Source organism: Cinclus cinclus, chromosome Z, assembly GCF_963662255.1.
Source record: "Cinclus cinclus chromosome Z, bCinCin1.1, whole genome shotgun sequence".
In the NCBI taxonomy this organism is placed as follows: Eukaryota; Metazoa; Chordata; class Aves; order Passeriformes; family Cinclidae; genus Cinclus; species Cinclus cinclus.
In genome coordinates this window covers 13,186,216-13,208,950 of record NC_085084.1, presented here as the reverse complement: position 1 = coordinate 13,208,950, position 22,735 = coordinate 13,186,216, and the positions used below count along the sequence as shown (strand labels likewise).

The 22,735-nt window shown below is 37.1% G+C and overlaps 1 protein-coding gene across 6 annotated transcripts in view; it reads left to right on the top strand.

Annotated features, from left to right (window-relative positions):
• Positions 1-22,307, top strand: part of SKIC3 (SKI3 subunit of superkiller complex) — a 47,540-nt gene extending 25,233 nt beyond the window's left edge. For 5 of the 6 annotated variants that reach the window (XM_062514092.1, XM_062514095.1, XM_062514094.1 and 2 more), the window contains 18 exons: positions 71-139; positions 984-1,058; positions 1,697-1,838; positions 3,054-3,147; positions 3,730-3,807; positions 5,164-5,288; positions 6,957-7,080; positions 8,455-8,673; positions 9,459-9,531; positions 10,247-10,300; positions 10,407-10,518; positions 11,817-11,945; positions 12,559-12,680; positions 14,422-14,580; positions 16,896-17,048; positions 18,802-18,932; positions 20,185-20,308; positions 21,714-22,307. In XM_062514092.1, the coding sequence (XP_062370076.1) occupies positions 71-139; positions 984-1,058; positions 1,697-1,838; positions 3,054-3,147; positions 3,730-3,807; positions 5,164-5,288; positions 6,957-7,080; positions 8,455-8,673; positions 9,459-9,531; positions 10,247-10,300; positions 10,407-10,518; positions 11,817-11,945; positions 12,559-12,680; positions 14,422-14,580; positions 16,896-17,048; positions 18,802-18,932; positions 20,185-20,308; positions 21,714-21,791 (2,061 nt within the window). In that variant the 3' untranslated portion in view covers positions 21,792-22,307. The remainder of the gene's footprint in view (positions 1-70; positions 140-983; positions 1,059-1,696; positions 1,839-3,053; positions 3,148-3,729; positions 3,808-5,163; positions 5,289-6,956; positions 7,081-8,454; positions 8,674-9,458; positions 9,532-10,246; positions 10,301-10,406; positions 10,519-11,816; positions 11,946-12,558; positions 12,681-14,421; positions 14,581-16,895; positions 17,049-18,801; positions 18,933-20,184; positions 20,309-21,713) is intronic. The other variant, XM_062514096.1, reaches the window with a different exon arrangement.
• Positions 22,308-22,735: the final 428 nt, after the last annotated feature.

Genomic DNA, 22,735 nt, shown 5'->3' with positions numbered 1-22,735 from the left:
TCTGTGTACTTAAAAGTGCTCTGTTACCATGCCAGGTAGTTCAACAACAGTGTTATCTTTGGTTCTACAGCAAGCTCATGAAGCCTTCAAGGTAGCCCAGTCTCTGGAGCCTTCTTACCTGTTGTGTTGGATTGGACAGGTATGAGGAAAAATCATAAAACTGTACACAAAAAACAGTTGTCAAAGAACTTAAACTTCAGTGTAATAACTGGAATTTACTTGTGCTCCTAAAAATTGTGTTTTAAGTAAAGGGAGCTTCTATTTCCTTGGTTTCTATAATGGTAATACAATGAAAGCTACTGTGTTCATCAGACACACTCATATGTTTTTCTGGCTGACATTGTGATGAGTTCTCTAACAAACTCTTAACCAAACAATCACTGTGCTCTGAGGCTTTTTTATAGAAAACTGTCAACAAAGCACTGTGATAGTTATTTTGGCTTCAGCTATACCACTAGTTTATTATATGGCACCACTCAACTCTCATCTCAGTCCCCCTTTCTGATGCCATTGTCAGAATAAGTAAACTTCTGATGTGTCTGGGACAAAGCACTTCTCATTTTCTGGGAAGTCCCTTCCTCCTCTGCCTCTGAGAGCTGATGTGCTCCTTCTGATATATAGGTGAATTTTGTAATACCATGCTGCTCATTTGCTACTCGAATTCTAAGAAAGAAACTAGCACCATCACATGTTGAAATTCAGCTCCTGTCAGATGTTGTTATAAATCGTTCTGATACACGCAAGTCTTTTTCCTGAAGAATGTAGAGTAGCAGCCAAAGAGTTTAAATTACTGATCCAGTGGAGACTGCTGTGTTCCTCTTGTGATGTTCTTGTTTTTAAAACAAATTTTGCTTGGAGAATATGACAATAAAGTGTCTTTGTGTTGAATGTTTAAGATATGCCTGGCATAATTCTTGCCAAGATTTTTGTCAGTGTCATAATTTTTGAAGTACGCAACCACAGCAACTCTTGCTTCTCTCTAGGCTCTTATTGCAGAGACTGTGGGCAGCTATGATACCATGGATCTCTTCAGGCACACGACTGAACTCAGTATGCATGTAAGTGTAATAGTTGTATTGTTGTGAAGGCTTTGTATGTCCAGTGTCTCCACTTAGGAGATTTTTTATTTTTAATAGGCATGTCTTGAATAGTGAAACTGCTGCAGTCATGTTTCAGATGAGATTGTCTGGCTTTCACGTTGTTGATTACTTACGCTGACATTGTATAGCAGGCAGTTACTTTCCAAAATTTTTTAGTCCCAAGGTTTCAAGAAATCAGCTCTGTAAATCATGAAGAAACATTCTCTGTGTTCCACAGAACTGGACACTGATCAAAGGCATAAAATATTTCTGGAGAGAGCAAGGGTATTGCCAGGACCCTGAATTCTAAAAAAGTGGAAGACTTATTCTTTCATAGCTTTTTTTTTTTGCCTTTTTTTTTTTTTGCTTTTTTTTTTTTTTGCCTACAGTGATGCAGCACATTATATGAAAATAGGAGAATTTGCTTTGCTCGGAGGGCAAGTTAAAAGTATGTGTGGAGTAATTCAATTTGGTATACTCTTCTGCTTAACACTGATGCAGAGTTTTAGCCAAAACTCAGCCCTAAAACATAGATTATAATAATCTGTAATTATTTTGCTGTATTTTGAGCAGGTCTAATTATTCCTATTTTGGGGGGTGTCTGTTTGTTTCTTGAGACTGAGGGAGCAAAAGGCTACGCCCACTGGGTATGTTCAACACTGCAGGATAAAGCCAACAGAAACACTGAACTGTATCTGTACAACATTGTTCAAATGAATGCTATACCAACAGCCCAAGTGGTCTTGAGCAAATATGCAGGTAGGTAATTTAAATACCTCTCTAACCTATCATGCTTTACAGATGCATTCAGAATTAACAGATATACCCGTGCTAGTTCTGGACAAGAGAGGTCTTGGCTGAGGTGAGGAGAGGCTTTTTAGCTGTAAAGTAACTGAAACAGGTTAAGCAGACCACTGACCAATTTTTATCATCACACTATCATGAAATAGATGTGGGTTCTGTCTGCCTACTCCTTCCAGCTGTTTCAAAGACCAATGAAAATAAGGACCAGAGCCTTGTCATGTTTATCATAGGCTGTTTGCTGTCAGACTCCCATTGCATGTGTTTGTATGCACAAGTAAGATAAATGCCAGATCCTCTGCCTCTGTGATGTGATGCTTGGCAGAAGATTGTTCCTGTGCTGTGCAACTCTATATTCTTAAATATATGATTCTGTTAACCTTCAGCAGGTGAAGGACTCTGGTTTTGTACACAGTTCCAAGCCAGTCTCTCCACTGGGTATGTCTAGCCTAGATAGAGCAAATGCAGATTTTAATTAGTCTGCAGGTATTCCTGTAAATAAATAATTTGAGTAATCTTTTGCAGACTTTTGAGAGCTAGAAAATGCATCTCACTGTAAATGAGATGACTGTGAGCCTATATTTCTTTGTGCTTTGTTCTTAAGGGAACTCTGGAGTGCCTTCCTTCCTAGTCTGGGAAAAAAAGTTACTAGTCTGAGATGAGTTGACAGCTGACAAATGTGTGACTTAGCAATTAATTAAAAATGACGAAATTACTCATCTTGGAAGGGACCATTATGGGTCATCTGGTTTTACCTCCCTGCTCCAGCAGAGCTATGCTACAGCATATTACACAGAATTGTTTCAGAGTGTATTAAAATAAAATGTAAGATTCTACTAGTATTTTACTGCAGTCAATGCAAGATGAATACTTTCCCATTTCATTACAGAAAAGAAATCTGCTTGCTGAAAAACTTAAAATATATTGAATACATTGTGCATTAATGTTCCATCATAGTTTTTTAAACATTTTTGAGCCAGAGTGATGTCATGTCATCTAGCTCTTCTGTATTTTCCTGCGCACCTGTCAAAATTATTCTAGTGAGCAACTGACAGAAACATTTGACAAAGTGTTCAGTGCATGTACTGTATCTTCAGTGTAGCAATATTTTTGTAGTGCTTTTTCACAGCTTACTAATCTTGTTTTCCTACATTGTCAATTCTGATTTTCTAGAAAGAAATCCAGATGATGCTTCTGCTTTCATAATGTTTGGGTTTTTGAATGAATATCTGCATCTAAAACAGCAGGCAGCCTATGCCTATGAGAGGTAAACTGCACACCTTTGGAATGCTTAGAGAAGCCGCTTGACTTCTTTTCCATGCACCAACTGCAAAACTTAAGGGTTTTTCTTTTCCTTAGATAAACTTTACTTTCTCAGTTCAACAGTACATTTTAACTAAGTGTGTTTTAAGTGTGGGTGTGCAGATGGCCTTACACCAAATTTGGAAAGGCAGAACACAGAACTGGAAAAGTAAAGATGTCCTAAGACTTATATATGTCTTACCAGGACATGAACTAATTCACTGTGTGTGATTTAAATGAAATTGAAGGTGAAGGCAAGCTTGGTTTTAGCTTTATTCTCTATCCCACTCTAATTAATCAACGTGGTTGGCCTTTGGGTTTGTTTAGGTTTTCTTTTCCTTCTCAAAGACGGGAAGGTGACAAATAAAACAGTATTCAGTGAACATGTTTGTTGATGCATTAAAACAGTTCGAGAGGCTCTGTTTATATTTAATTAGAATAGAAAAGTTTTTGCATAAAACAGTTGTCCATTTTGGTCTTAGATCTGTTCTCAGAATATGCATCTTGTAGTCAGATTGTAAGTAATGTTCATCATGGTTAATTTTAGGGCAGCTTCACTGCTGAAAAACTCAGAGGATACTGAGAAATACAATACAGCAATGCAAAACTATGGCAGGTCACTGTGGTAAGTGTCTGTTGACTTTCTGAGCCCTTAACTTCAGCTTTGAAGGTAGTAAATGCAGTGGCACAAAATATGTAAAGGTTTAAGGTAAAAGATGGTTGCTAAAATTAATCTCTTTTTTAAAACATTAAAACTAAGCATTAATTTACAAATTTACTTAAACACTAAACATTAATAAACCAAACTAATTAAACATTCCTAACTATAGACAGGTTTGACTGAACTTTGTATTTGCTCCAGAAATGGATCATGTGGTTAGAAAAAAGATATTGCAAAGAATTGCTGTATGTCTTCACAGACTGTAACATATCAGCAATTCCCTTTTTCTTGGTACTAAGTGCCTTAATGTATTCCACATAATGTAGCTGTTGTATTGTTGCCACAATAAATTGTGCTGTTTTGTTGTTTTTTATTTTTTTTACAATCTTGACCCTTGAGCTTAGTCTCAATAAAATTGCTTCTTCAAGGTTTGTTCAAAATACCATCTACCTACCCTTTGAATTTGTACTTACTTTACCACCTGAAGCATGTGAGGTTGGGGTAATGTGTACATATGTGTGGTCTTTCTGCTGATTAACCCCTCTGCTGTAGTCCTACTCATAATTCTGTGTTCCCTTCATGATGTCCTTCTGGTTCTCAGGGAATGCAGGACACAAGTATGTAGACTTTCAGATTTCTCTTTGACATGAGATAGCTCAAGGTCGACAAATTAAGTATTTGTTAGCTCTCCAGGGAAACATAATATTCTTAAATTTCTGTATGTGACACTGAAACTTCTAACCTGTGACAAAGTGATAATTCATTACCTTCAGTGAAGATTTTAGAAGCAATTCTTTAGACTCCTAAAGTCTCACATCCAAGCTGTATGTGTGTTACTTCATATATGCAACTTACACAAGGTAAATCTCTAGTAACTGATTTGTAGTTCTAAGAAACACAATCCTGTATTATTCTTTTCATAATGGTTTTAGAATAAGAAAGCTGTAATCTCTCTGTGTGTGCATTTTCCTGTCTGTGTGCATGATTTGCTTTTTTGCAAAAACTTTATTTTTTTCATGTTTCTCCTTTGCTATTGTCATCCCCTACACTTTGACCATTAAGTCATTTGCGTTATGTACAGCTGTCATGCAAATGTGGAGGACTTTTTCCTATCAATTGTTCTTCATGCAACAGATAGTTGGAGAGAGTAACTGCTGTGACAGGGAAAAGGTTGGGAATATTGCACATTCTTCTTCTAGTATTGCTCTTTTCTAGTTGTCTGCTTAAAATTACTATGGAATAGAGGACACTGGTCCTCGAGGACATCATAGCAGCAGTTGTTGCATCCTTCGTACCAGTGACTGAGTTTTTTTTCCACAGTGCACTTGGGCTGTCTGATGAGGCCATTGAAGTTTACACATCAATACCCCTAACTGAGTTTGATGGCATTGTGGGGCTAGCATTAGCTTACTTCAAGAAAGGACTCTTAGAAGAAAGTATCAAAGGTAAAATTCAGAGCATTATGAAATGTTTCTCTTCAGGTTAATCTTAACAAAATTTGCTTGTCTAACCAACCTAGCTGACATTCAGTGTTTTACTCTTTCAGTCCTAAATGCATAAGTATAAACAGCACAACTGTTTTAATTGAGTACCATGTGCAGTTTTGGGCACCACAATAATAATAATAAAAAAAAGATATTAAGCTATTAACATCCAGAAGAGGGCTATGAAGATGGTGAAATGTCTGGAGAGGAAGCCTTACAAGGAGCAGCTGAGATCACTTGATTTGTTTGGCCTGGAAAAGAGGACAGTAAGAGGAGACCTCATTGTGGTCATCCTCAGGAAGAAGTGAAGGGGCAAGTACTGATCTCTTCACTCTGGTGATCACTGACAGGACTCTAGGAAATGGCCTGAAGTTGAGTCAGGGGAGGTTTAGGTTGACTATCAGGAAAAGATTTTTCACCCAGAGGGTAGTTGAGTAGTGGAACTGGATCCCCAGAGAAGTCATCAGAGCACCAATGTTATCTTCAGTTCAAGAAGCTTTTGAACAATGGTCTCAGGCACATGGTGTGATTCTTTGAATGTCCTGCACAGTTGTACTTCACGATGTTGGTGGGTCCCTTCCAACTCAGTCTATTCTATAATTCTGTGAAAATCATTAGGCTATTTGTAGGATACTAGTATCAAATGTAGTAAGGAAAAACATATTTCTTCCAAGTGTTTGATTCTTGTCCATTAAGGTGTTTTTCTCTGAGCTTACCTTGTTCTCAAATGAAATTATTTTCCTGGAAGAGTCAGTTGCAGTCTAGAGAAGACTAAGAGGTGATGTCTTCAATATAAATGTCTCAAAAGCAGATGTTCACGAGGATGTGGCTGGCCACTTTGCAGTGGTGCCCATCAACAGGGCAAGGCATAATAGATATCTAAAACACAAGGAGTTCCACATGAGGAGGAACTTCTTTACATTGAGGATGGCTCTGGAACAGGCTACACAGTGAGGTTGTGGAGTTTCTTGCCTTTGAAGACACTGAAAATCCACCTGTGAAGGTCCTGTGTCACCTTCTGTAGGTGGCCTTGCTGTGGCAGAGAGTTTGATATCCAGAGATCCTTTCCAACCCTAATTATTCTGTGATTCTGTCATAGGAGGTTAATGTGTTGTTCAAAGCACTTTAGCTCTAGTGGTAAATATAATTGTACTGCCATGTTCCGCACTTCTGATATGTGTAACTTCATATGTGCACATATTCATATGTGAAATGATCAGTGTAGAAGTGTAAGCCCTCACAAAGGAGCAGTCAGCTCAGTGTTTCAAATAATTTTATATTTTATTTGGAATGAGTGCACCCATCTGAACTACTATTTCATAAATTAACTGTCACAGGGAAGTATTTATACCATGTTCTTGCAGGCTTTTTCTGAATATCCCAGTGCTGCTTTTCATTTCTGCTTCTACTTGCTGCAGGCTCTCAACAGTTAATCTGGTGTTTCTAAATATAGCTACTTCCAAAATCTTAGTCAACTTTTTTTGGTCTTCTCCTTATGATTTGAAGTGGGAAAATACCGGGAACCTGAACCTAAAGTGCTTCTCTTCTCTAATATCTTACTATCCTAAAGGCATTACCAAGGTTGTGTTTTTTCTTCTACCTCAATTCTGAGTTTTGAATTTTTACCAGCCTATGAAAAAGCCTTGTCTGTTGCTGAGTCTGAAAAAGATAAAGCGCATATCCTGACTGCCTTGGCAATAATAGAATATAAACTGAACAAAGTGGATGCTGCAAAGACACTACTGTTTAAATGGTGAGTGGAGGGAATAATCAGATTGTGATATTTTATGTTACTGTTGAATCCTCAAATTTCCTTTTTGTGGGAACTCAGGTGGATAGTCTCTTTGTGTATTGCAGCATAAAAGTGGAAATGGAGCTAGTGTATTCATTCATGTGATAGGTCTGTTTTTGTTTTATGATCTGTCTTTGACATTTGGAAGCAGTACTGAGTGGAAGGACCGAACAGTTTGGATGTCCAACATCCTTGAAGTTTTAAAAACTTTACATCTTAAGATAATATTGCTATGTAATTGTCTTAAGCCCTCAGCAATGTTTTTGCTCTTCAGCTGTAAGAACTCTGAATGACTAATGAAAATAATTTCAGTTTAAATAGTCAGAAATCTCTAAAATAATTGTGTTCCTAGCAACGTAGACCAGGACAATCCTGAAGCTTTCCCATAAAAAGAAACTGATCTCTATTAGTTGTGCAATTAAGTGGTGAACACTGGTTATTTTTCAGATCTGTGGAGGCATTATTGTTTGCCTCCTAGTAGCTACAGATTAAGAGTTACCATCTCACCTCTCAGGGGCAACCCTCTGTCAGTAGAGAGCTCTAGTAGTGGCAGTGCAGCACCCATCTTACTAGCAGAATCGTGAAGGTCCACTATCTAATGCACTCTAAATCTCAAGTAATTGATGATTAGTTGGCCAGAAAACTGTTATGATTCACTGGGGACTTCTATTTTTGCCATAATCAGGAACAACTACAGTTTCTAATGATGTTATTGGTTTGTGTTTAAAAAAATGTAGTGAATTACTTAGGAAAGAAACATCAGAGTGAATATGTCTAGATCTGAATTGGAAACATAGTGCAAACATACATAAAGAATTTTACTAATAGGAGCAAATGCTATGCATTCTGCAATGGACAGATGTCTCTCTTGACTGGAATTTGTGCTAGATGACTTCAAGTGCCTGAGTAGGACCCTGAATGTGAAGCCACCTTTTTCATTGCTCGTAATCAGCTTAGCACAGAGATTTTTAACAGTGAGTATGTCTGGATAAATAGTATGATAGAGCACCATTTCCTACTTGTCAGAGGGTCCTTCTGCTGACTGTTCTAGTTTGGTTAACAGCTTTTTTTTTTTTCTTGTTAGGGATTGAATACAAAACGTAGATTCAGAGGTTTGCATTCTTGTCTTTTTTTGAAGGCAAAAGTAATCATTAAGAGCTTGATTAGGTGCCTATAGTCACCTGGTCTTCAAGGATATAGATCTAGCCTTATCTGACAGTGAGTGTTAATTCTGTATACCGTTCATGATATGTAGGAGGAAGAGGACTCATGTTAATAGTAAGTTTAGTTTGTGCTCCAAAATAGTTGTTTCTTTCCTTATCTCTGATTCAACAGCTCGCTAAAGGAACCTAGTGTGGAAAGTCTGAAGGCTTTGTGCACTCTGGGATTGGTAAAGCAGGATGCAACACTTGCTACAGCAGCCCTAAAAGAATTACTGAAGCATGAAAAAGGGGATGACGGGATTTATGAGAGATGTCTTATTGCATCTGCTGTTTATGCATTACAAGGTAGAAATGTGGCAATCCAGAGGGAAGTTTCCAAAGCAATACACAGGTATGTAGTTTGTCTTTCTTTAAATCACCTTGTAAATGTATTGCTTTCATTACATTGAAGAGTAAGCAAACCTGCTTATTTGAATGATTATTCTTTAAAAAAATTTTTTAATAATTAATTTTCGAAGGTGAAATCCTCACCTAAGGTTGTATCTTTAGCTAACAAGTTTGCTTTCCTGTTTATGGAATCAAATAGCAGAAGTTTCATAGCTTGTTCAGTGTTTTCTGATTTTGTTGAGTGGCTTATTTTGATAGGTAGGTTAGTTTACTCTTCTGTGAAAGCATTTTTCTTCATGTACATCATAACCTTCAGTCTGGAAAGGTCCCTTGGGTTTTTATTTAACAGCTTTTGAAGCTGTTCGTTCCATTAGCTAAATGTCTGTCTTTAAATTTTATTTGATTTGCCTTAGCATTCTGAGCCTTTCAGGAGGGCATAGATCATAGTCTCTCCAAGTGTTTTTGGAAACTATTTCCATGCAATTGTTTTTTTCTAACTACAACTGAAATTCCTATGAAGGCAAGAACCATAGTCCTAAAGTTTGTTTTCTTCCCATGAATATTGATACGTAAGCTGTACATTTTATTTCTTTAGCTAGCAATTATTTATCTTTAGCAGGAATTTCAGTATTGTGTTGTTTGTTTTTACCCATGCCTATCTTTTACTACATTGCATTGTTTTCTTAATAGAAAAAACTCTATTTGGTGTTTATAGCAAGTGCCTACTGAGTCCTGGAAGACCAGGTGCATGTCTAAACCAGACAGTCTAATACCCTTTTCTTTCCCTAGTTACCCTGATAATCCTGCCCTTTGGTCTCTTCTGTCTCGACTAGTTCCACTTTATGCATCAAAAAAGCCAAAAGTAAGTGTATTGCCAAAAGTAAGTGTAATACATGTGTGCTATTTACATTCCAGGTAGTCTGTGTCCTTTCGTAACTGAAAGAAACCCCACCCTTCAGTGTGTGGACTTTCCCCAGTTAATATGAAAACTTAAGACTTACATAGAAAGCAGTGCACAGCCACATAATGAATTAATATGCCATTATTTACATCTTCGCTGCAGAGGTAATGGTTCTTGAAATGAACTTAGAGGAAAGATCTGCTAGAATTATGCCAACAGTAAAAGGCTGTACTATGTATAATTTATTTTGTTTTGTTTTCTAGAAGTGTGTTTATGTAAATAAATAAATACTAAGATTTACCTGTGTTTAATTTGGTTAATGTTGTCATCTTCACTTTTCACAATAGTCAGTATTTCCTTGCCACTTTCCTGCTTATTATTAATTTTCCTCCAAATAAATACTCCTTGTCTTAATTTATGCTAATTATATAAGCAGAAATAGCACCTGAAAACAAGCCCTTTTCAATATGGGGCTAAAACTGGAAACCAGTCATATGGATAAACTGTAGTCTGGAATGTCTCTTGCTAATCTTTTACAAAAAAATCATGCTGTAAGCATGTAAGCAAATTCTGTACTTGTGAATAACAAAGATAAAAAGATTTTGGCATTATACTTTGCATAAAATTAATTTGCCATGTAATGAAATAAATTGTTTGGTTTTTTTTAATCTTGCAGGGAGGAGCTGTGGCAGGAAGTGTTGCACATACACTTGATGTAAACTGTGGAAAGGTTTGCCTTTCTTAAAATGCAGATTTTGTAATTCTATAAATACTCCTAAAATTAATTATGTCTGATCACTTACAGTGTTAAGTAACTCTTATGTTTTGTTTTATAGGAAGTCCTGCTGAATATTGCAGTTAATCAGTTGGTAGCAGGATGTCACATGTTAGAAGATAAGAAAAACAATCCTTTGAAAAATATTCAGAAGGCCATCCATGTCTGTCCAGGTTACTCTTTATTCTCAAACACATTAGTGATTGTTTTTGTCTTTTTATCCATCAGAAGCAAAAATTACTGAATTAAAGTAAAATCTGCTTTTGTTGAGTTGATTTGTTGTTTAGGGCTATCCATGTATCTTTTAGGGAAAATGCTTAGAGTGGAAGTGGTCACTGTTGTTCCAAATTTAGTGGAATGGGAATTAAGACAGGCAATAAGTAAAATATCTCTGGGTTTTAAGACTTGTTCTAAACTACGAGCAATTTCTTAATCTCTCAACATGAAAAGACATAAGTGTTACTTAATGTACTAGATAACATTGAAAAACGTATGTTCCCTCAGTAAGCAACACCAGACAGAAGATAATTTTTCATCTACCGTAAGATTTTGGATTATAAAGGTTCTGTTAAAATCTGTTTATTATGAACTGTAGAGACCTATATGGTTGTCTTACTAAATAGTCTTCTTCCTTTAGCATATGAAGTGCAAGCCTGGTGGGGTTTTCAATTGCTAATTTGTATTTGATAGTGAAATACCAAAACACTGCTTCTTCTAGAGTGATTTTGCTCTGATGCATAAGGCTGGCTTGCAAGTTAAAAATTTCAATTACTTTCCTACAGGAGACAGGAGCGTATGACTGCTATTTAAAAGCAGTATACTTTACGTTTTATTTTGTTAGATCTTCATGCTTTGTTTCATTTTGCCAGCAAAATTAATAATCTCAGGGATGAAAATTTAAATAAATAAAATCTTCAGCTGAGCTCTGTCCAGTTCAGGACAGAGATTGCTCTTACAGTAGTAAGTGTTCCTCACAGAGCTATTTAAAGGTGAAGTTGACACAGGAGTTAGCTGGCAGTGGAAGTAGGCACCTACTGCTGTAACTTTCATGCTGGTGGACATACAGACTGTGTCTGTATGGCTGAAAGCTGTGGATGGCATCTTGGGATTTTTGCTGCCACTTTGTGTTTTGTTACAACTCTTCAGTGATAGCCAAGATTAATCTGTGTATTCAAAAATAAACTGGCAGCTTCAGGTTATCAGAGTGAAGCTATCTGTGCAAAATACATTATTTGACTTTAGGAGCAGCATCTTCCTTTTATTATTTGATGAATTTTACTAGTTAGAAGCAAGTAGTTGTCACCTTCCATGGTTTTGAGTTCAATTACTGCTGTTATTGTTTCTATCTTATTTACAGAGTATGGTTCTATTAATAGGTATGCTTTTATGCTTTATCTGGTAAAGACCATTTCAAGTGAACTACCAGCATATTTAGAATGGGCATGAGTTCCCTTTGACCATTCTCTTCCAGATAATCCTGCTGCTTGGGCAGTGCTAATGGCAGCCTGTCATGCTGAAAACACTGTTGTCTGTCTAAACAACACTGAACCAAAACAAACAGGTCTAGAGATGACACTTGTGTCTACAGTTTCAGCCAAAAGTAAGCTATACCAGTTTACTATTTTTAAAAAGCAAAATAAAATTGAAATTATCTAAGCTTGCAGTACTCTCCTGAACTTGAAAATAGGCTGAGGATTACTCAATAGTGGTTTGAGCTGTAACTGTATTCTACACAAATAAACCATTAAATTCTAATATACAGCTAGGTTTAGATACTTAATGGCAGCTTGCTTTCCCCACTAAGGCTTCAAATGGTTTTCTAAAATAGTATTTCTGAACTCTCATGCCTATACCCGTGAAGGTTGTGGGTATATTGCATTGCAGCAGCAGTACTTACATGAGAAGGCTAAAGTAATTTTGAATTCTGTAACTCTTCCAATAGATGCTCAGTCTTGCTCAATTTCCACAGTGTTTTGAAAACTGGAATTAAAATTCCACGTTTGATTGATCTCAAACCATTAGCTCAAATAGTGTATGCTTAAATCTCCTCATGCTTTTAATTTTGCTGTCTTTCAATGTTCCTAATAATGATGGGAGCCGTGTCACATTAAAACTCATAAAAGTTCTCCCTTACCAGATCTAGAGTCTGTGACCATGGCATGGTGCTACAGCATAAACACTAATCTGTTTAAGTGTGTTGTCTGTCTTTACAGCTGGGGAAAATAACCTTCCACGTAATTATGTCCGTATGCTTGAAGACTGGTGTCTGTGTCAAGCTATTACCAGTCTAGAGGAGACTGGTAAACTCTCAGAAGCTGAAGCTCTCTGTAAAAAGGTATGATGGTGTCACCACTGGCAGATTGTGGTAGAATTGTATAGCAGCCGTTATTTTTGTGCATTATACAGAAAGGTAATGTTTGAATTAGCAACTGTCTGTTCCATCGGAGCTGCAAAGTACAGTAGTTCACAGAATCACAGAATATTCTCAGTTGAAAGGGACCCAAAAAGATAATAAAGTCCAGCTCTTAAGTGAATGGCCTGTATGGGGATCAAACCTTTAACTTCGGCATTATTAGCACCATGCTCTGACCAACTGAACTGACTCTTGATATATTCTCCCCTCCCCAGTATACTGTTTGCAACACCAAAACTGTGTTAATAGTTGAAACAAGTAGTGCATGTCATGATAAAGCTTTAGTCTATTCTCCCTGCCTTGAATTAAGTAAAATATAACCAAAACTCAGGGCAAGAACTGAGGGTAAGAGACATACACAGACTTCTATTTCTTCTGGGTTTTATTGGTACTTTGCTTCAGAGCCCCTAGTGCATGCTAGAAGTTTAATTATTAGAAAGAAAGGTCTTCCACCCAACTGAGGAAAGGAGCTGGGTTGTTTTCAAGATTCAGGCAGGTATTTGTGAGCAGAAGACCTAAGCAAAAGATAAGCAAAAAAGCACACATCCCTGATTTTCATTAAGAAAAATTACTGACCACACACAAATGTGATCCTGTTTTTGGTGTATACCATTAAAGTGGATGGGAGTTAAAAAAAGTAAAAGCAACCAACCAACAAAAAAAACAAACCAGGCAAGCAGATTGATTGACCATGCTGGTTTTCAGGAAGCAGCCATTCTTGCCTCTTTGCTTGGTGAGGTGTTTTCCTTTTCTGGCCAACTTGTCTGCTGACTTGCCTTGTTTGGGTATGGGGGAGGGATGTGGTGGATTTTGCTTGTATTTTATTGATTTTTTGTTTGATTAAATAGCCTTGAGAAAGGATAGTCAGTGTCTGCAGTTAGTGTGAGAAAAAAGGATAGCATTCCCCAGTACCACAGTGGTAGTTTTGGACCCCAGAATTCTCAGAAAGTAATATAACCGGGAGTTGTGAGTCAGACACAGCTGTCATTCAGTTGTGAAGGATTCATAGGCAACATACTTTGTTAAAAATGTGTGAAATGTACAAGTATTGTTTGTTAAAACAAATCTGTTTTGAGTTATAATTCTTGGAAATATTGTGATTTCAGCATGGAAAATAACATGCCGTGGGATTTGCAGAAGTTTCACATGGATCACCTGAGTAGAATAAAGCAATAGATAGCTAGTTTTCTGTCTTTGCTTTTTTGTTTGTTCAGAGAAATACTGTCTGGATGCCTGCTTTGACTGAATAGGAAGTGTTTCATTTCTGTTCCAGTGAAAATAAAGTGCCTTATCTGAGAGAACTGAAATTTCTTTAAGTATAATCAAGGTCCCTTTTAGCCCCAAGACAGGTTTTTGCTTCTGTTAATAGGCACAAAACTTATAATACTTGTCAAACCAAGTGAGAGGTGTCTTTCAGAAACCTGTAAGAGTAGGAAATGTACAAAATTGAGCCTAGGCTTCGAATGTATTTTGAGGACAGAAAAAGTGTTACCTAGTTTTATGGGTTGGTCCCTGGAATCCTCCTTTGTGCAGAGAAGGAGAAAAATGTTCTGTTTCAAGCATCCTGAGAATGCTTTCAAGGTTGTTTTCTATAAAGAACAGAATGGGAAGTCTAAGTATCCTTGATATTGGGGAATGATAATTCTGACTGTTTTGGTTTTAGGGCTTAAAAAGCTGCCCTGAGCATCCAGCTCTGTTTTTGCTTTTGAGACAAGTTCAATGTAAACAGCTGTTGCAGTCTCACAAAGAACTTCCGGACAACATCCTGGAGGAACTTCGCAAGACAGTCATGTCCAGTTCATCATCAGCTGCAGCCTGGCAAGTAAGTGTGAATCTTTTCCCTGACTGGTGTGTCACTCTCACACCTGCTGTAAGAGGGTGAGCATTTGTTTCACTGCTTCGTTTTGCTTATCTGCCGACAGTCATTGACAGAAAAAACAGCTTAAATTCTATTTGTTCCAAAACTGAAACATCATGTTTGCTTTTATAAAAGTTGAAATATTAAGGACTTCTAGTAAGACCAAGCAGACCTGAAGGCAGGAGAATTGAAAGCTTGAGTTAAATGCCTGGAATCCCTATCCTTAGAGATCTGTGACTTGACATGTGAGCAGAAACCAATTAAGTACTTCATAACCCATAAGAATAAATGGAAGTAAAAGGTTTCCTAACACATAATTTCTTATTTAGGGTCTGAAAACCTAAGTCTCTTTCTCCATAATGTCCTGACTTCAGATGTCACTGTTCTTTTGAGTAAGTTGATTTTGCAGAGAATCACTCCCAGTAACATTGTTCACTAATTCCCTTCCATAGCATTATGAGTGATAATTTTAGGTTGAGATGAAAGTGCTAAAGCTCACTTCATATGCTGCTTCTGTGAGTCAGTCTGAGAAGTCTCACACATGCCTAGAGATCCTTTTGGTGATGCAGCACCAAATATGTTTATTTTCTAACAGCTGCTTTTTAGTTTGTAGTTATTACCTGTTTTTACCAATGTAAGTAGCACTTTGTTTAGAAAAATGATGTGAACTTTTAGAGTTCTTTGTGAAACTGAAGGATTTATGATCCTTCTCCACCTGTTGATAAAATAAAACCCTGCTCGTGGTAAGATTCAGTGAAGTTGATTTCACTCTTAGGAGATCAGTGTAAGGCTGCTGTATAGATCATGATCTCACTTCTTAGAGGGCTGCAGATCCTCTTCTCTTCAGAAATACCAGGAGCGCTATTTCTGGGGAAGATACTTTTTTGATGCATATTTCTGTGTTTTGTGAGACTTTATCTTTCTGAATATAGAACTCATTCAGGTTGAATTTGCAAAATAGGGGGCACGCAAGAAAATATTGTATCCTCTATTCTAATAACATTTTTAAAATTAAATTAAGAGTTTCAATACATTCTTCAAGCATCCCTTGCATGGCCAAGTCATCTTGCTTACAAACAGGTATAATAAGTGAAATGAGTATATGTGATGTGAGGAATGGGAGGGGATGTTTGTTTTGCTCTTCTTAAAGCAGGCCACATGTAAGATACCTGTGAGGAAGATCTTTTTAGTCTTCAATTAAAGGAATGCTTAGATAGCATTGGAAAAACTTGGCTTCTACATATGCTCCTAGTGGATAAGTTTATGCTTTTGTGTTTTCTGTCTCTAGACTTCCTATGAGTTTCATTTATCCATTGTGACACCATACAGTTTTACTACATTAGAGGGGCCATTAACTTTTCTTTCTGTTAAGTTTTTTGTCTAAATTGTTGTGTGGGATTTAAGGGTCCTGCTGAGCTGTTGTTCTGATGGCTGTTCTACTTTTTCTGCTGTAACGTGTCAGGAAAATAGAGAAAAGCAGATCTGGCAAAGCTGCCTTTGCGTGAGGTTTCTCTTCTTTACTTCTTGAGTGCTAGACATCTTCAGCTGCAAAGAACTGAGGCTGAGGGAAGCTTTTCTTCCTACACATGAATTAATGTTTTACTCTAAAAAGCAGGCCTGCAGCTTGATGTCAAAAATGCACAATCTCACTAGTGCTTATTAGTACTTTCTGTGTGTTTCTCTTTGTAATTGGAAGTAACTTATATGCACCAGAAAGGGTTAATAACTTTTGCTCCCTCTAACACCAGTCAGTCTTCAGCTAGGAAAAGTCTAGAAGCCTTTGTTTAAAAGCAAGGGAATTGCTTTGTTTTGTTGGTGATCTTGCAAAGAATATTTTAAGTATGGCATGCACATTTTCATGCATATCATGTCCATGTCAGTGAGTTGCAAATATGGCTGCATCTGCTTAAAAAAACGTGTGATGACTACAGAATTAAAGATAGAGAAGCTAGAATCCCTTTTCCTTCTCTTCATAAGGAAATCCAGAACATCTTGTGCTGGCAGAGCAGGTGGCAGCTGAGAGAACCTATCAAAAAAAGTCCATGAGTGGGCTAGGGAACTCTCAAAATAAGTTACTGTAGTGAGGTGTAATGCCAGCTCTGCAGCACACTAGTTTTTCTGCAGGGCAATGCACAGTGTGTTGCTGGAATGAGGACTGGGTACATGGTTTTAGCTAATAGTATGTTGTGGTCCTCTCATAAATTGGACTAAATGATATTACCTAATGGATGTGTGTTTTGGTGGCTCCATAACGGATTTTGTTGGATGTTTATTTTCAGTGGCTGGCAAAAATATATCAGTCTCAGAGAATGATGACTGGAGCAGAGATGTGTTACAGAAGGAGTCTGCAGTTGGCATCACAGCAGGGCAGCTGGAACGGGAAGTTATCTAGTCTGCTCAGGCTAGCTATGCTTGCACTGGAAATCTGCATGGTAGGATAACCAATATAACATTACTGCATGATTTAACAGAAGTTGGTGGGATAGAAGGCTTCCGTAGTTCTTAAATGAAGCCCCTGTTGAAATGACTTTACATTTTAATAATGACACCTAGCGAATAAAATGAGACTTCAAGGGGCAGTGGAGTATTCTGAGAATGTGTCTCTGTAAGAGAAGCTGCAGTGTAATAATTACATAGAACCGCTTTGTGCCTAAGAGGCTCAAATAATATTTCTGCTAAGTACAGCTTGTCTATAACAGTTTTAGTTTGATCATCCCAAGTGGCATACCCTTAAATGTCTGTCCTCTTGTTCAGACAGCTGCCTCAACAGATGTTTTTTATTCACTGGTGCCTGGAGAAGTCAGTCAGTCATATTTCAAGTATTTTTATGCTCCATGGTAATTTCCAAATATAATGCCTTGCACTGAAGTCTAAGAGCAATCTAAAGGAATTGTATTTTCTGAATATAATTGAGTAAAGCAAGCACTGGGGGGCAAGGTGAACATACCCCAGGGTCTTGGCAAGTGTTTATCCTCGCCCAGCACTGTCACTCCAAAAAACTTGAAGTGTTTCTGGTAATAAACTACCAGAATTTAAAGTCTGCTGTAAAGTGTAGATACTGCTGTGATCTTGTCTAATGCTTTTTCACATTTTAATGAATGACCCAGCTGTAATCAAAATCAGTAAAGCAACCCCATATATCCTGAGATCTAGTCAGATTTACTGAGGATAAAGCTGCAAAACTGTTCTCCTTTTTGGAGAAAAGAGTTGTCTTCCGTTTTTCCTCAGAACCCCATTGCTTCCAAAGACTGAATTTGTCAAGCAGCAGTATTTTTATTGCTGTTATTCTGTCAGTTTTTAGTGGTCTGCTTTGTTTCTTATTGCTCCTAAATGCTTTCAAAGTTCTCAAGATACTAACTTGATGAATACTATTTCTTCAAAGGCTGGCCTGAATTACTTAAGAATAAAGAAGACTTTGTTTAAAAATTTGATTATTATGAATTTGATTATCCCATCTCAACTTTTTAAGTGGGCAGAGAAGCTGATAAGTGGATTTTTTTTGCATTTCTGCACTGATTTAATTAAATGTCTAAAAGCCTGGTGAAAAACTTGCTCGGGTGCAAGAAAGCTCTGTATTTGAAAGTTGCTTGTCTCCCAGTTACCTTCCAAGTAAATATTTGGTGACCATTTCAAGTACAGTAATTTGAATGCTATCCAGACACAATGGGATAATTAGGTTTTTCTAAAACCAGTTCTTATTTCTTTGCTTTGCTTGTATTCTTAAGATACATGGCTTTGCTCAATAGTTGCTGTTAGGTAATTACAGTCTAGGAGTTGAGTTTGACTTCTGGTAAAAAATTATGTCATTTCTGGGGATAAATTCTACATTCTAGAATAGTTTTATATGTGGTATGAAGACTTACAAGGATTTCAGAAGCACTGCTTTGAAAATTTGCATGAAGAACAGACTGTTTGCATAAATTAGCAGGAGGAATGCTGGCAAGGCTGATCCTAAATAAGTTAACACAACTTTTCTAGCACTTTTAACCATTGTTAGTCTGGGTTTTTTTTTTTTAAACAAGTGTCTTTCTAACCTGTCAAATACTTCTCAGAACAGCTTGAATTAAACCTGCTTTCTAGAGATGCAGATATACTATGACAAAGAACAAAGTCCCTATCCCCCTGTTTTTCTTTTTTATTCCTTTTTTTATTTTCTTCCTTTCTTTTATTTTTAACTTTTATAAGGCAAATGTCCCAAATGAACACTGGCCATCCTTGGTTCAGGAAGCAACAACTGAAGCTTTGAAACTTTCTCCTTGCCCCTTGGCAGCTCTTCTTCAAGCTCTGCTACAGTATAATCGCAAAATGGGAGCAAGGTATGCATGATGTGCTAAGTTTTTAGTAGAATAAAGTGTCTAAAAATGCAAGTGTTCAATATCCGCTGATCTAGCTTCAAAAACTTAAAGAAACTTGAAAATGGAAATTAATTCTTGGAATGATGTGGCAATTAAAAAAGTGGAGAAGAGGTTACTAATGTGGGGAGCAGACAAATCTTCCGTTATTTGTTTAAAAAAACCCAAACAAATGAAAAAAAAATAAAAACCAACCAGCTGTAAGACAACTTTTATTTTAAAAGCATGCTATCTAAATAAATTTGTCAGGGAGACTGCACATTCTGAAAAATCCTCCAAAATAGCACAGTGGAAACAGATAATCACTACCCTGACTACTGCTGGGATTAATTTTGATCCTAAATTGGGCTCACAGTGGAAGTTCATGCCCATTCCTGAACAGTTAGGTGGACAGTTGGGGCTTTTTGAGGAAGGGGGGAAACATTTAGAGAAGGGGTTCTTAGAATCTTCCTGTGTTGTGTATTTGGTTATGTCCATTTTGTCTTTTGTAGTATTTTTGCTTAAACTATGGAAAATTGGAAGGTTTTGTATGATTTTGTTCAATAATTCACCTGTTTTGTAGATAATTCTAACAAAATGGCTTACTTCTTTTGGCTCTTCAGATGATAGCCTAGTGTGATTGTGATGGTTGTTGCTTACAATAAAATTAAGATAAAAACTTAATCAAAATTAGTCTTATTACAAATCCAGATCCTAACTTATGTGAACAATGTATCACAAGATCCAATTGATCTTCCTAGGTGTTTCAAAATACTGAAGCAAGAAATTAATCTTAAATACAAATAGCAAACAAAAACATGTAACTTCTGAACAGCCTGTCAAATCACAGTATACTGGAAAATCACATTGGCTATAAAGGACATGTTTCTTAGAGCAAGAACTAAAGCTGATGGAGCACCAGTGAATGAATATGACATTTCTACATGTAGTTAAAGAGTTTTTACCAGATTTCTAACGGCACTGTGAATTTGAAAGTCCCTTTGTTAGGTGGATGATGTGGTTGGTGTTGGAAGGTAGTATCAGCCAAACAGAATTTTTGTAGTGCTCTAATTCCAATTACCTTCTCTTCTGCAATTTCACATCTTGTCTCTGTTTGCAGGAACAGCAGTAAGAGCTTTCCCATATATTACTTTTGGCCATTGTTGTTTGCTTTGTATGTTACGTGGGGCCTGTTCTATTGAATTTGATTTGGATTATATTTTGATTACATTTCCAGGGAGACTCGGCGAATGTTGGAGAGAGTCGTTTATCAACCAGGGAATCCAGAAACCATAGTGTCGGTGGCACGCTGGTACCTCCTGCAACATCTGTATGCCAAAGATGATTGTGAATTAATAGATGTAAGACAGTCCACCTTACACAGAACTTCTGTCTATTTACATTTGATATGATACTTCATGTTGGAAGTGGGGTAGAAGGAGGTTGGCAGATGTGCTCTTGAGGTACTTCCAGTTTTTGAAATCAGCACTGATTTGTTCAAATGTCTTCCATTCCTCTATGCAGGAATGAAAAACAAACAGTGAAGTCTCCAGTCCAAACTTGCACCAGTACTATTGGTGACTCTTCAGTAGACATGAGGACCATTTAATAAAAATTTTAGCACTAAAATAGTTGATTCCCTCTGGCCTGGCTGGAGCCGTGTTGTGTCCCTGGCCCAAGAGATCTGAGCAGTAGAGTGCTGTGTGCTCTGTACTGAAGACTCATGTCTGTAACAGTGCAACATTTTCAGTATGTAATAGATGCTGTATTGGTTTCTCTTGACAGTACTTCACTAATGTATTTGATCAAATTCACAAATCCATGCCGCTCTTTCATTCAGTGCAAGTGGGGTGTCATTCATTTTGGCTTATAGTGAGAACTGCTTTTCTCCTCAAAATCTGAATACACTCTCCTATCATTAGTGCTGCCACTGGCAACCACCTCTTTTGCCCAGATTATCATCTGTTTCCTGGTGCAATATTGTATCCAATACAAAGTACATTTGGAGGTACATATAAAAAGATGTAGACAAAAATCCATACACAGACATACAGGATAAAAAAGCTAGATTTAATGAGTTCAGAAGATTCTGGTATGATCTCATTGCATTTGCTTCTGCAAAGTCATCTATGGTCCCTGCTGATGAGTATGATAATAATGGCTGGGGATTTGCTTGGTTCTGCATAATGGTTTTCATTTTCAGTATGTGCAGAGTCATACAAGAGATATGCCAGAAGCTTATGACCATTAGGTTGCTGTGGGACCTTTTGTAAGGTCCCTAATAGAAAAGCTCCAAGTATGATGTGTGGAAAATAAATCAGGGAAGTGTGAATTTAACTGGGAGAGGATAAAGGATGTGCCAGTTTATTTAAAGCAGCTGCAGAGAACATTTCAGTTTGACAAATGGACACTTCAGTTTGACAAATATTTGACAAATACAAAGGTAAGATTTATACAAAGCAAGAGACAAGTATATGTCGTCAGGAAAGTAGGTCTGCCTGTTTAATTGCCAGCAGGTAACTACTTGTCAAAGTAACCAGTAATTCTTTTACAGAGCATTGGAAGTGATTACAGTCACTACAGTGCAGAATTTAGTCCTTTTAAGCAAGTTGATGTGTAGTGTTGAATATTTTCTATCTGGGGATTATGGGTTAGATGAATTTTAGTGAAACTTTCTAACAAGAATTAAAGTACATTTCAGATTGCCATTAAAACACTAACAGTAAAATCTTGAATTCTTAGGTCATTCTTTATTTTTCTCTGCAGGTGCTTATAGAAAATGCCAAAGCTAATGGAGACGTTAGAGCTCTGGAACTAAATGAGAAATTGTCCGCAAGTGCCTAGAATGGACAGTCTCAAGCAAAATATTCTTCTGTTCATCCAATTGAATTAGTTCACCTTCCAGAAGCATGTGTTTTGGGATGTTTTGTTTTTATGTCTGACTTATTTTTTCTGTTTCTTCAACTGCAGCCTTGTCTTTAGTTTTGCTTTTGCTTGAACAAAAGTAGGTTATTTTCATGTTAAGCACTTAAAATCACATTTATTTTGAAAAGAAAATCCTGAACTTTGCTTTTGTTTGCTCCCCCACTTAATCTTTGTCACTATTCACAATAGAGTATTTCCCCCTAGGACACACACAGAAGTACAATATTAAATCCACTGCCAGCGATGCCAGGTTTTCTTGGCACAGAATCTTAAGAGCCAAGTAGCAGCCAACTTCTGTCATCTCTCAGTAACTCAGCTGCTGATTGCTTAATTGGATGAATCATGACAGCAGTTCTTAAGACATGTTGTTATTTTGCCTTTATGTACATAAAAACAAAAAATAAATAAAGTAGTGATTCTGACTTGTGAAAATTACCATGAGGGTATTCACTCTGTTGACATTAGTCATGCTAGCAGTCCATTTTTTGGTCTAAATCGTCTTAAAATTTCTGTCCAGCAAAGTCTTACCATGACTTATGTAATCCCATTTTAGGCAGGAATAGGCACTTCAAAGGTGTGCAGTGGGCCAGCATTGAACATGCACTTGCTTTTGGAACCAGTCGTCCTGTGCTTACAAAAAACAGGATGCTGAGTTGGTGTCCAAGTCATGCACACGGATCTCTGGAGAGTGTACCACTGTCATTTTAATAGGAAAACTCAGCTCAGTAGGCTCAGTAGTCTGTGGAGGTAAGACAAAACCTCTAAATAGCAAGAATCTGTCCTTATCCTCCACATTTTTATTCTTTCACTTTCCTTAAAAAGATTTTCTTTACATTTAAATTGATTATACTTCTCTTCACAGC